This window comes from Armigeres subalbatus, chromosome 2 (genome assembly GCF_024139115.2).
Source record: "Armigeres subalbatus isolate Guangzhou_Male chromosome 2, GZ_Asu_2, whole genome shotgun sequence".
NCBI classification, from domain to species: domain Eukaryota; kingdom Metazoa; phylum Arthropoda; class Insecta; order Diptera; family Culicidae; genus Armigeres; species Armigeres subalbatus.
The window spans coordinates 204,050,771-204,065,668 of record NC_085140.1 but is presented as its reverse complement, the minus strand read 5'-3'; the positions used below and the strand labels follow the sequence as shown (position 1 = coordinate 204,065,668).

The 14,898-nt window shown below is 39.1% G+C and overlaps 1 protein-coding gene across 1 annotated transcript in view; it reads left to right on the top strand.

Annotated features, from left to right (window-relative positions):
* Positions 1-763: 763 nt before the first annotated feature.
* Positions 764-14,898, top strand: part of LOC134215784 (LIM homeobox transcription factor 1-alpha) — a 69,832-nt gene continuing 55,697 nt past the window's right edge. Inside the window, exon 1 of the mRNA XM_062694901.1 lies at positions 764-1,420. Within this exon, the coding sequence (XP_062550885.1) occupies positions 1,390-1,420 (31 nt within the window). The 5' untranslated portion in view covers positions 764-1,389. The remainder of the gene's footprint in view (positions 1,421-14,898) is intronic.

Genomic DNA, 14,898 nt, shown 5'->3' with positions numbered 1-14,898 from the left:
AACTAAAATTAAGAATCGCATGGAAATTTTTCATGGGCATTTCAGAACGGGTCATACTGGGTCATCTATAGTATTTAAAAGCAATTATGTCACTGGATTTTTTGGCCCAAAAATAATAATTCGAGGGGGCAATAGTAAAATTTTGAGGATTTTCAAAATAATCTTTAACAAATCCAAGGATTTATTTTATTTATTTTTTCATTGCATTCATTCATTTGAATATGTACACTGCCGCTAACCGCAAGTCAGACTTATCTCTATATGGATACCATGTCCAGATATGTCTGACTTGCGGTTAGCGGCAGTATAGCTGTGAGATGAAATCCAGGAGCAGTAACCCTATAGTGTATGTCAAATTCGACGCTCTGGCTCTCATCGTTCCGTTGCATTTCCTAAAACCTCAAATGCATAAAACATTTATCTTTCACACAAAGGTGTTTTGCTATAAAACTATGAAATCAGTGCAACAACAAAGAAAACATCGAATATGCTTCGCGTACAAGAGCATATTTTTGCGTGAATATTGGTGTCGTCATACTGAAGCAAAAAGAAGGCGGAGTTTGGGCGCGTGTGAATATGTATGAGGGGAAAAGGAAAAGCAAAAACGTACCAACACAACGCCGCACGTTTCTATGCAAGGGGGTGGAAAATGCATGCGCCACCTTCGGTCGTGTATATGGTGATATCGCAACACAAATGGCACTTGTTTCGTGCCATGTTTTTGGACACAGCAACGGGTTTCATACTTTTGCTCCCATTTCGTGATTTCTTGGCTGATTTGTGGAGCTCGTTTTTCCCCTTCCGATATGTGGACTGGTTCAGCTTGAATTTTCCAGCAGCCGTCTTCCAGCGTGTAAGAACGCCTTTTACTTCGGTCGGATGTGATTTGTGCCAGTGAGTGGAGGACTTGAATTTCTTCGGTTTTTTCTTTGTACTTTTGAACAAAACCGTCTTTTTTTATTGGCGTTGGCGCCAAAGACGCTGGCTCCTTGTTGCGGGTTCTGAATGGTTTTCTATCTGGCTATTAGAGTCTTAAGGCGAGCTTGTTGTTGAGATGTAGTGTCATTTTTGCTTGAAGATTTATTAGTGGAATCAATTCAGTGAACCATACGTTGTGCAGTGGAATTGGTTGGTTTGGAATTAACAGCAAGAAGATACATACTACGGAAATATTTGGAAGCAGTGGAGATAATTAGGCATAACGAAAGGGTGTGCATTAACAAAACTCACAAGAATTTGGTGACGGCGTGTGCGTGTTCGTTTTTAAAAGTACACGAGTGGAGTATTGTGGTTACGTAAATGTATAGTCGCGACAGCATCAATTTTAACGTTGGTCAGGAACAGTGACGGTTACAATCCGAGGAATTGGCCCGTCAACATTTTGTAACAATGATTGATCAACATCAGCAACATAATTATTGTAAGTTTATATTTGACACTGATTTTTTTGTTGTACAAAATCACATTTGAGAAAGTTTTAATGGAAAAGTGGATGTTTAAACGATTTTTTGATTGGCAAAAACACAATGCAAAAGCAATGGGAAAGTGGTTTGTTCAAAATTCATCTCTCCTTCTAAATTGTACGTATTTTGTTTCTCGTGCACTATAAATCTTCTTATTTCTCATAAATGGCTATACATTCCTACTGGAATTTGACCTGCTTTCAATTTTTTATGAGCATTTGCACAGTTATTATTTTTGAAAGTTTTTCTATGTCTGCCATTATTGCACGAATAGAATATGTATGTATAGTCTGTCTCACATTAATACTGCCTATGATCGCATATTTCTAGGTAACAATCGGGATGCATGCCTACGGGAGAAATAGAATTATAAAGATTTTGATATGCAATGAGTATGAAATCTCGGTTTTGATTTTTTTTTCAAAACATCATAAAAACTTTTTCCAGTTGTACTTTTTGATAGCAACATTCACATTACTTGATATTTGAGTACAAATTAATTGCGTAAATTTTAGTTCGAGGCAAGGCATACCGGGGACAACATTTTCCAGTGTTACTGTTATGTGGTCAATTTGCTCAATGTTACGAAACAACTTGGTAGTTTTTTCTGATTTTCTGACGACATAGGTTTGACAAAAAATCGAAAAGAATTCCAATGTTACAAATAGGTCTGTGATCGTGGGCAGAATAGGTACACCCCATTTTTTGGGTTACCTTTTTTGTTGAACCGATCATCACCATTTTTTGTGTGGATTCAGAATTTAGTGAACTTTGGTCAGCCTCGACTTGTCCATTTAGCTGAAAATGGATATGTGAAAAAATAGGTGCCCTATATTAAAGGGGCCACTTTGAAAAACTAGTAAAATTGAAATAAAGAGATGAAACCATTGAAAAATTAGTAATCATCGTTTTTCTAATCATATAACGTATTTTAATGTAATTAACATGTATGCTAAAAAGTGCTTGACTTGCTTCCAAGCACTTGTTTTGTCCCAAAACATTTGTTTTCGTTCATTTCATAGCTACTAGAAATAGTCACTGGCGGAGTTAAGCTGGGGCACGTAACGCACCAAATCGAATATTTTCCTTGAAAATAAATTACATACGCCAACATTGTTCTGAAAAAATCATGTTTTCCGCCAATTTTTATAATCACTGGGGCACGATGGGCCGAGTACGCAACACTTTCCTCTCAAAAACTCAAAGTGCGCGTTGATCTTCCACGAGCATTGTCCAGGTCTCGTGTCCGTAGAAAACTACTGGTCTGATGAGCATTTTGTAGATAGTCAGTGTGGTACGGCGGCGAACTCTATCCGTTCTGCAGAGTCCAAAGTACGTAGGATGTCCTCGATATCGTCACCACCCATACAAAGTCGTGGTGGGTGGCTTACATTTTCCTCTCTTGAGCCTCTCCATATCATGTACTTCGTCTTCGACGTGTCGATGACTAGTCCAATCCGTTTAGCTTCGCTTTTCCCCTGAAACCCCTGAAACTCCAACTACGCACATCACTTGATCCATCGTCGCCTTGACCAGCGGTGTTAGTTTATCCGGAAATCCGTGTTCGTTTATTCGTTGTCATAGCTGATCTCTATCGATTGTAACGTATGCGGCTTCGAAGAAGTTGAATAGATGATGTGTGGGTAGATTGTTTTTAAGGAATTGCTAATTAAATTTCCGGAGGAATGTCCAAAATAATTTTCGAAAGAATTCCTGAATGAAGTTCTGAAGAAACTCCTATACGAAGGGATTCTAAGAATTTCTTCCTATATAAACAGTAGAGTGGGGCGCAATTATATGGAAAAACGCAAACATCATCCAATCAAGTGAGATCTAGGTTTTTCTGAATCGTTCTGGGACCCCAATCACCTGTGCCAAATATGAGCTCAATTGGTTGCGTCCTCGCTTTCCGCATCGCGTTTTAATTTTATATGGAAATTGGTATGGGAAAACGTACTTTTTTACATTTTTGCTCTTAGCGGCTTTAATCACGTGATTCAATATGTTAGCTTATAGTCTGAAAGATGTCGAAAGACTTTGCCGAAGAAGGTACGTAGCTAGAAAGCCTACAAAAAATGTGATTACGCTTCGAAAATTGATTGTTTAAACCATATGCAAGAAATTAATGTTTCTGCCAGCACTACCGGACAATCTGTAATAGCATATTCAGATTGGGCTATTTATGACTTTGTTAAGTGAGAGGGTATCCAATTATTACGAGGTGTTCAGACTGCAGCAAGATAATATATCTTGACGTTTCCATTTTCCCTCATTTGCACGGTAATACAGGGTTGAATTCAAGGAGAGTTTTAAAATTTAATTTGCGAAATCAAGCATTTGTGTGGCGACAATTGAACATTTTTTCTGAACAAAGTTTCTACGAAAAAAAAAAAAAATATTTAAAAAAATATGAAAAGGAATTTTCGAAGAATATTTGAAGCTCTCATTAAGGATAATGAGCGAAGCTACATTCATTAGTTGGGTGCGCCGTTCTTCGGGGAATCAGACTATTCCTCAATTTATTTTTAAGTTTAAAAAGTATTTTGATTCTGTATTATGATCGAACGGAGATTTGATAGAAAAATTTAGATACTTTTGGGAATTCTCACAAATAAATAAAAAATGGACGATTGGACCAATTTTCAAGAAATATTATCGAACTAAAATGTATTTCCACCAGTATCTCCATGATTTTTTTCAAAAATGGAAACTGAACCATTGCGTTCTACTCGACAATCAATGATACAGCTTCTAACAAAATCGAATCGTGTGAATGTGATATAATTTAAACTGGATTTTGGATGAATTAATGCATTACCAATCCATGTTTTATTTAAGGTTATTCTACTTTATATATACATCCCATTCAAAACGTACAGTTGTCCCACGTGAAAAATGTTGAAATCCAAAGTATATTAAGCCATTCAAGGAGCAGAATTAAAACAATTTATGAAATCATGTTTATTCATCAAATATATTCGTTTTACAACCATTCCAACGTTTTAAATTGTCTTCCGCATTGGCCCTTGAACTTTGAAAATTTATTCGATTTGTTCTATTAAATCTAGGTTTAAGTTAAATACTTCATGTTAATTCTAGAGAGCATCTGTTTTTTAAGCAATTCATGTTGAATAAGTGGAAAATAAATAATTATCATTATTTTTCATCATATAAAATGCTTTCCACAAAACCATCACAATCCGAGTTATTCTTCAGCGCTCAGAAGATTTCCATCGAACATGCATTCGACCCTGCTGCGACAGAAAGAGCATGACTGTCAACTACGAAACGAAATGAAAACAGAGAGAATTTTCTCTCTGGCAAAGAGAGTGTGACGCTTGTCAGTTTTGTTTTGTTGAATTTCTCCCTGCATTCCAGTTAGAACGAAAGCTCTCTCGTAATAATTGTTCGTAATAAATTCTTCATGACTCTTTTTAGCGGGTATCATTTGACAGCGCAAAATGTATGGAATATTACGTAAATAATGACATCATAAAGCGTATTTACCCTGAAACGCCAATTATTATGTCATTAATGGTGTAATCTGAATAGGCTATAATTGTCAGAGGGCAAACCCCATTTTCCTTCTAGTCGGAATTTTTACTTTGTGAAATCATTCCGAATATCTCCCATTAGCTCCAAAGTATTATAAAATCAATAATACTGAAATAACACTTAGTCAAATTATTATTGGTCCACGTAGTTCGGCAGTGCTGGCAGAATAAATGATTTTTTGCATATGGTTTGAACACTCAATCTTCGAAGCGTTATAACTTTTTTCGTGAACGTTCCAGCAACGTACCTTCTTCGGCAAAGTTTTTCGGCATCCTTTGGGTTATACTTTAGCGCAATGTGCCACTTGGTTTACGATGAACTGAAACCTCTAGAAGTAAGAATGCAAACATATACGTTCTCCCGGGTCCGCGACGTTAGGCATAAGTACGTTGGGCATAAAGACCTTAGGCATAAGTACGTTAGTTATAATGGACGTTAGGCATAATGTCTTCTTCTTCTTCTTCTTCTTCTTCTTCTTCTTCTTCTTCATTGGCATTACATCCCTCACTGGGACATTGCCGCCTCACAGCTTAGTGTTCAATTAGCACTTCCACAGTTATTAACTGCGAGGTTTCTAAGCCAAGTTACCATTTCTGCATTCGTATATCATGAGGCTAACACGATGATACTTTTATGCCCAGGGAAGTCGATACAATTTCCAATCCGAAAATTGTCTAGACCGGCACCGGGAATCGAACCCAGCCACCCTCAGCATGGTCTTGCTTTGTAGCTGCGCGTTTTTTTTACCACACGGCTAAGGAGGGCCCTAAGGAGGCATAATGTACGTTAGGCATAATGGACGTTTGGCATAATTCTGCCTTTTTTATGTCATAGGCTGTTCTTTGGGTCATTTTATGCCTAACGTCCATTATGCCTAAAGTACATTATGCCTAACGTCCGTTATGCCTCACGTCCATTATGCCTAACGTACTTATGCCTAATGTCTTTATGCCTAACGTACTTATGCCTAACAGGGTACACCCCGTTCTCCCATACTAATTTCCATACAAACTTCAAACGAGATGCGGAAAGCGAGGAAGCAACCAATCGAGCCCAAATTCTGCACAGTTGTTTAGGACCCAGAATGGCTTCGAAAAACCATTGATTTTAAAAAATGACCATGACGCCCCACTCTAATAAACAGATTTCAGAAGTATTCTTGATGGAATTTCCGAAGGTTTTTTCGTAGTAATTTCAAACAAATTTCCAAAGAAGTTTATAGAGGGATTTCAAAAGGATTTTCCGAAGGAATTTCTTGAAGAATTTTTGAAGAAATTCCCAAATGAATTCGTAAAAGAATGCTCGAAGGAATCCCTAGAGCAGAGGTTCCCAAACTTTTGGATATGCGACCCACCTAGCAGAATCCCATATTGCTTGCGACCCACCAGGTACCAAATGTATTGATTTTGTGAAATTAGATAAAAATGAGTTCGCGTTAGATTGGACAAATCATAATAAATTGCTTTTTACCCCATCATTGTATTTGTCCAAATTTCGTCATTTTTTTTAATTGGATGTGGATTGGATTTGGATGGGATTTGAATTGAATTTGGGTTGGATTTGGATTGGATTTGAAATTTATTCAGATTGGATTTGAATTGAATTTCGATTTGATTAGGATTGGATTTGAATTAGATTTGGATTGGATTTGAATTAGATTTGGATTGGATTTTAAATTGATTTGGATTTGATTTTGATTGGATTCGAATTGGACTATGATTGGTTTTGGATTGAGTTTAGGGCTTAGATTTGGATTGTATAGGACCTCTTTCTACTTGCCCGAATATCGTTTAACAAAAAAGGCCGTCATCCAATCATAACTTAGATCCTAATTTAAAATATGGATTAGATTTGTGGGACATAATAATAACAAAATTATGAATTAAGATTTGTCTTTCGCGACCCACCTCTGAACAGCCCACGACCCCCCTAGGGGTCGCGACCCACAGTTTGGGAACCTCTGCCCTAGAGGAATTTCCGGTGAAATTTCTGAAAGATTAAAAAAAATCGAGACGCGCTTTTAAAACAAAAATTGATTTTTAAAGGAATTAAAAAAATCCGACGGAAATCCCTAAGTAACAATTTCCGTAGGTATTCTTCCAGAATTTCCGTAGGATTTTCCATATGTATCTCCAAATAAATTTTCAATGGAATTCCTGAAAGAATTTGTAAAGGAATTTCCGAACGGAATTGCCAAATTAAATCCTGAAGGAATTTCCGACATTCTTAAATTTCTGCATGATTTTTTTTTGGACTTTTCTCCATGAGTCCTTTTGGAATATCCTCGAGGGATTTCTTGGAAAAACTTCCGGAAATTACTTTGGAGATATATCCAGAAATTCCTTTGTAAATTCCTCAAGATATTCCTTCAAAAATTAGAATAAGGTAAAAAAATCGGAAAATTCATTAAAAAATTCTTCAACGATTATTTTTACAGAAATTCTTCTAGAAACCCGATACCTGGGGGGTATATAGCCCCTTCATCTATTTTCTTTGTGCTTCTTTTCAAAAATTGTCGAATTATTGTTTTACTACCTCATTAAGTTACCACCTTATCTTAGTGGTAATCCTCCGTAACGCTGTGTAGACACCTTTGCGTTGTGTATTACGGTGTAAGATCTACCACGGTCACTTTGTCAGCTACAGGCAAATCCTGACCCAACGAATACCTTCCCCAATATCCAACTCCGTGATATTTAAGAAGGTGTCGCTGAGTCGGGGGCCTCTCGTTAATTAAGTACTACACCAACATTTCCTTCCCCTCCCAAGTTACGGTGAAGATGGGCGTGGCCAGCATTAGTAATCCTCATGCTTTTGTGATTTTTATCCTAGATTGAAATCAAGGACCACACCCACCTTAATTTCTGATAGCAATCTGAATAAGGTTTTCAAAAGGAAAACCTGAGTATCACTAGTGTCCAATCTACGAAATACACCGTAACTATGGTATGCTACTATACTGACATGTTATGCTCATTAAGTTATCTTAGTGGTAATGTGATAAATCCGGTCCAACCACCTAAGGCAATTGCGGACCAATCACACTCATCCATATTATCTTTTCTCAAGCACGTGCTTTCTGTTGAAGCCCACAGTATCGAAGTGTGTTTGTTTACCTTCCGATCATTCCTACAACGACTAAAATTTATAGCGTATGGCTATTGCGTCTAATTGTAGAAGAGCTTGAGATCCTGGGACTGAGTGAAGTCCGTTGGGCATGCTTTGGAGAACACACGAGGTGAACACGCTCCCCGGCATCGCGGAGTTGGCTTCCTATTAAGCGCTCAGGCACACTCTGCGCTTATGAAGGGGGAACCTATGAGTGAAAGGATAATTGTTGCCAGATTTAGAACACAGGTCAGAAACCTTACTATAATCCAATGTTATGCGCCAACCGATGCTGCCGATTTGCAAGACAAAGAGAACTTCTACAGTCAACTCAATGCCGTCGTAGATGGCATCCCGAAGGGTGATATCAAGATCTGTTTGGGTGGCTTCAATGCGAAGATCGGATCCGACAACTCGAACCATGAGCGCATTATGGGACGCCATGTTCGCAGAATTCTGTGGTAATAACGAAATGGTGATCGGGGTCTTTCAATCAAATCGACCACATCTGCATCAGCCGAAAATGGAAACGGAGCCTTCTTGATGTACGGAATAAACGTAGTACCGATATTGCATCTGATCATCACCTCCTCATCGGCGAAATACGCCTGCGCATTGCGCGAATTCGTCGGAAGGAGGAAAGAGTTGGACGACGATTCAACACACGCCGACTGGAAGATGCGACGGTGAAACGGTCCTTCGTCGAAGAACTGGAGACGGGTGCTGCAGATATTCCGGAAGGTGGCAGCGTGGAAGACCAATGAACCGCCATCAAGAATGTCTTCATCGCCACCAGCGAGAACAATCTGGGCGAACTGCGCATCCAGAGAAAACAATGGATCACCGATGAGACTTGGAGGAAGATAGAGGAGCGAAGAGAAGTCAAAGCCGCGATAGAGCGATCAAAAACCAGAGGAGCCAAAGTCTTAGCCCGTCAACGATACTCGGCTCTTGAGAAGGAAGTAAAACGCCCATGTCGACGGGACAAGCGAGCGTGGGCAGACTCTCTGGCCGACGAAGGAGAGAGAGCCGCCGCAACCGGGGACATTCGCCTCCTCTACGATATCTCACGACGCTTAAGCGGGGCGAAGATGAATGCATCGATACCTGTGAAAGACGCGAATGATCAGTTATTGACCGACCCAACTGACCAGCTGAAACGCTGGTTCGAGCACTTTGAAAAAAAATTTCAAGTGCCAGCCAGGCCATCCCTACCTCGTCATGATCTGCCTAGGATCCGACGTATAACACGCGTCAATACCGAAGCTCCATCAGTGCAAGAGATTCAAACAGCCATCCAAAGCATGCAATCGAATAAAGCCCCAGGGGTCGATTGCATATCAGCCGAGATGCTCAAAGCTGATTCCATGACATCCGCTCAACTACTGCATCGTTTATTTCGTAATATCTGGGACACAGAAACTTTCCCGGTCGACTAGATTCAAGGTATCTTAGTGAAGGTGCCCAGAAAGGGTGACCTGATTGTATGCGGTAACTGGCAAGGCATTATGTTGCTGTGTACCGTTCTCCGTGTAGAGTGCTGCACAATGGGGTCTAGTCCGACCGTATCCGGGTCGTAGCTAGTGTGAGGCGAGGATGTATTCTATCACCGTTACTGTTCCTCATCGTAATCGACGAGATTCTGGTAGATGCGATTGACCGTGAACCAAACCGCGGGCTGTTATGGCAGCCTATAACCATGGAGCACCTAAACTGCCGTCAGACTTATCTGTTTAAGAAATATCTGGAAAAACAGGCAGATAAGTGAACGCACCAAAATACGAATTTTCAACTCTAACGTGAAATCTGTGCTGTTATACGCTACCGAAACATGGTGTGTATCAGTGGAGAACACTCAACGGCTGCAGGTGTTCATCAACAGATGCATGCGGTATATATGTAATTCGGGCCTGGTGGCCTCACAACTGGATCTCAAACAACGAGCTTCATCGTCGTTGTCACCAGAGGCCGATAGCAACAGAAATTCAGGATCGAAAGTAGGGCTGGGTCGGCCACACTCTACGTAAGGGCGGAAACGAAATCTGTAAACAAGCATTAGACTGGGACCCAGCGGGACAACGCAGCAGAGGCAGACCCAGAGGCTCTTGGCGGCGAAGCCTCAATAAAGAAATAAAAGAAGTCGACCGAAATCTAACCTGGCAACAGGTTAAAGCGATAGCTGGACAACGCTCAGGGTGGAGTCTTTCAAGTCGGCCCTTTGCACCACCGGAGGTGTACATGATTCATAAGTAAGTAAGTAAGTGTCGGCATTGATGTATATTTAAACTTCGCTGAAGTTTACGCTATGGTAAATTTCATCATTTTAATGACTGAGAGGTTTATTCCATGTTTGAACCTGGGCTGCCCCAGTGTGCGCTGTTTTTTTGATCGGTGCATATTTATGGTTTCTAATAAAATGAAATAAAAGTCTACACACATGTTTATCTTCGTAGACAAACGTAAAATTTTTTGAAACCCCCCCTAAGAGTCTACGAGGTTTATGGACAGACCCAGAGTCTATTATATAGAGTTACGCAAAGAGGATCTTCTTACACTTATTCTGAATAATGCTCTTGTTAGTCTGTTGCCAACTTTCACTTTTGTTCAACCTTTCAAGTGACTTTTACGGGAGCGTTCACTTCGAAAGCTTTTTAATTCGATAACCTGGTCACCCACAGAGTGCAAACACGTGAGTTTCTTGTTGCTACTTTATTATGGAATGTATTGATGTTTTTTGAAGCTGTTTCTAGATCAAATCTAATACATTTCCATTCATGCGTTTTAATTCGCCATAATAATCATTAGGCGATAACAATACTTCCGCCTCACTAACAAGCATTTGTTTACTTTGCTCGATAGGTAGACGGTTTGACAGTTCAATAGGTAGATTTGGCTTCACTCTTTGCGCAACTCTATATATAATAGACTCTGGACAGACCCATTCCGTAATAAATTATTGGGTGATGGATGTTGAATCTAAGGGTGATTAGCGTTCACTGAAAACATCTTCTTGAGAATCATGGGAATAACAAACTTATTTCGTAAAATTATTATTTTGTAAACTTATTTTGTGTCCATACAAAGCTACAACAGAAGCCGTGATAAGAAATACGCTTTTATAAATATTTTGAAGTTTTAAAAGTATTTTTCATGCATACATTTGGATCTTTTATAAAATTTTGAGCAGTACGATATGCAGCTGAAGGATTAAGGAAATGTAGGACATGGCCCCACTGAATAATTAATATCGTAGGTTTTTTCTTCTGAATCAAAATTATAACTAAACCATTTAATTCTAATAGCAATTTTTAAATGTCTAAACACGTATCGCACCTACATTTATCGGAAAAGGGGTGTCCAAGCCCACGACGCTGACAGACACCACGTGGGTTCTGTCTCTTTTGTCACGATGATGAGATTATCATAAAAGCAACACGATTTAATCAATATGTGCATGCATAATTGTGCGTGTTTTCCCCCTGATGCGCATTAGAATTTATGCCTGCAGACCGTTGTCCTAGAAGGCAACATCAAAGAAGTAAAGTTCATCCAATGTTCCGTGTGATGCACATCCGAGCGAGGGTTCGCTTATTAGGTTTATGTGTCTGTGCTAAGTCTGCCCTACCAGTGAAAGCGAAATCTGATTATGATTGATTAGTTGCGCTACCGACGAGGTGTTTCCAAAACGGAGAACACCCGGATCTAGGACGGAAGACTTAAATGACAGTAATCGGATGAAGCAAATCGGGAGCATATTTGCAACACGTGAAAAGTGTTGGCGTCGGGGGATTAGGCTTCGACTGTTTGTAAACATTTGGCGTGACAAGTGTGTAGAAACAGGTTCGCGGTATGATAGTGTCCATATGGTTGGGCGGATTGATTTTTGAAGGGTGGAAAGTCCACTTATAGAAATATGCGTATTGATTCGCTTTTTTATGAAACTTTAATGGGTTGCTAAAATTTAACATATCCCCTAACTACGTTCCAGGGCACGTGCAACTGAAAAAGCATTTATAAAAAATAGAAAGAAGCAACACTTTTAAGTAAATTTTTCACAAACTTTAAGCTATTCAAAGAAACGTGTAATTTTTGGAAAAAATGTTCCGTGTTTTATTCATTTTTGCCTTTCGCGTATACTAGGTATACGCAAAGGCTATAGGATCACTCCACAAGCGAACTTTTGATAGAAGGCTCGGAGACCCGTAGTGTTTTATACCAATCGACTCAGCCCGGCGAATTGAGGTGATATCTGTATGTGTGTGTGTGCGAAAAAATGTGAGACACACTTTTTTGTACGCTAAGTACATCCGATTTGTTTGCAACAGGTTGCATTCGACGCCATTCCTATTTTCGCTATTGAAAATTGGACCAATCGGCCATTGCGTTCCGGAGTTATTATAAAAAACATTGTTGTTTCCCCATTTTTCCCGAGGCCCCCCCTTGGAAAAAAAAATAATTAAAATCGAAAACATTTTATTTTCAAAAACTGCTGCAATAAATTTAAATGAACGCAAATAAATGTGAATTAATAGAAATAACTATCTATCTCCCTAAAGTGCAATTTTGACCTCTCTTATGTGCTTTTCTTGTTACTCTTATATGTTTTCTTGTTTTATAATACACGACAAAGGCACCATATCCACCGCTAGGTGGATTATTCTGGGCTTTGTATATTTTGAATTATGTATTGTGCATTTAGATTTATTCATATTCAGTCTTCCAAATAAATATACATTTTTTTAATTCTCCAGTTTTTGAATTAGTCATATAATCGATCCATACAATATTTTTAAATACTTTATACAAAAAGTAAGACGAGGAGAAATTTAAAATGCCAAAGTAATGCGTGATGTAATTTTTAAACTGATTTTATTTCTACAAAAAAAACTGATTGATCCACCTATAGGTGTTTCTGCTTTTCTCGTGCAATAGATACACTAAAAATCGTAGTTTGGCCATAACTTTTGATCACATACACTCAGTGAATGAAAAAGGCAAACACAAATTAGTTATATACTTAAACTGATAAACTGTAATAAAAATATCCATTTTTCGAAATTTAAATGAGATTTAAAAATGACCAGATTTTAACCAGAAGTACGAGGAATCAGAGAATTTTATCCCAGTTATTGAGTAAAACGTATCCAAATAATGCTTAATTTTACAAATTAAACAAATGTACGGATATCAATCTCCTAACCTATACACTAACAGGTCGTTCAGTATTCATCGGTTGTGTAATTACGGTCTACTCAACATAACTCCCACTGGCTGCCCGTGTGGCCAGGCTGGTGACGACAACGTGTTCTGCTTCCACCGTCTGCAAAGTGTGAATGGCGCATGTTTGATTTCTGTCGTTTCCATCGTCGTCGCTCTTCCAGGCCCATCATCACTCCGCACGCACTCCGTCTTTTGCAATGTGGCCTCTTAACTCTTTCACGACATAATTTATCGCTTTTGTTGTGCTTTCGTTTTCGGCGGCCCTGAAATAATTAGGTACCATAAACATAAATATCGGCTTCCAGTCTTGATATGCTGACACTTTGTTTCTCTATGCCAGAGACCATCAGTGCAGCCAAAGTGAGGGTGTTTAACCTTTTCCTTCCGACTATCGCATTCTATGCCGGCGGGTGCCTGTCGCCTCCCGTAGCTGCTGCCTGTAGTAGAAACTTTTGAAAATAATAAAACGATCTCCGGCGACATTGTCGGAAGTGTTAACGGAGAAGTTGTGTCGGGCGGCGCGTGGTTGGTACATAATGTACTTAAATATTCATTCAGCTTATGACATTATACGTTACAATGCCCTAATCCTGTCAACACTTTGCCGCTGGTTTAACCTTAGATCATCGCTGACTTGTCTCAGGAACATGCCTACACTTAAATGAGCGACAGCCTAATGAATGAAAGGAATTTACAAATCATTTCTCGTTGAGGCATGGTAAGGAAGTTCAACAGAACAGATGTTTGTCTACGTAGGTGGGCTGCTTGCTTGCTATAAAGAGTATCGCGTCAATTCATAGGAAGATTGTAGAGTTGATGTTTATTATTTCCAATGTGCAATTTTAAGAATAGAGTTCTACCTGCCAATAAAGCTAGTTATCAATACAGGGTGGGAAATATTATCAGTGTTAACTCTTTCCGTTATTATTATATATTAATATTAATGGAAAATGTGAAAACAATAACACAGGTTGAAATATATCCAACGGATTGTCAGCATAGTTTGAAAGCCATTTGTTAAAAATTCTCTGGAAAAGTCTGTTACAAGTTTCCTCCGACAAGGTTTCATCTTTTCTAACACTCAACTAATATATTCCTGAAATTTTACTGTTTGCTTACTGTTTAGGACGTAACTATACTTAACTAGCGAAACATCTTCTTCTTCTTATCTTCTTATTGGCATTACATCCCCACACTGGGACAGAGCCGCCTCGCAGCTTAGTGTTCATTAAGCACTTCCACAGTTATTAACTGCGAGGTTTCTAAGCCAGGTTACCATTTGTGCATTCGTATATCATGAGGCTAACATGATGATATGTACTTTTACGCCCAGGGAAGTCGAGACAATTTCCAATCCGAAAACTGCCTAGACCGGCACCGGGAATCGAACCCAGCCACCCTCAGCATGGTCTTGCTTTGTAGCCGCGCGTCTTACCGCACGGCTAAGGAGGGCCCCACTAGCGAAACAGTGCATGTTAAAACTATATAGACGTTGATCCACATACAGTTTTAATAAAATTTCATATCAATGTACTACAACTATGTAATACAA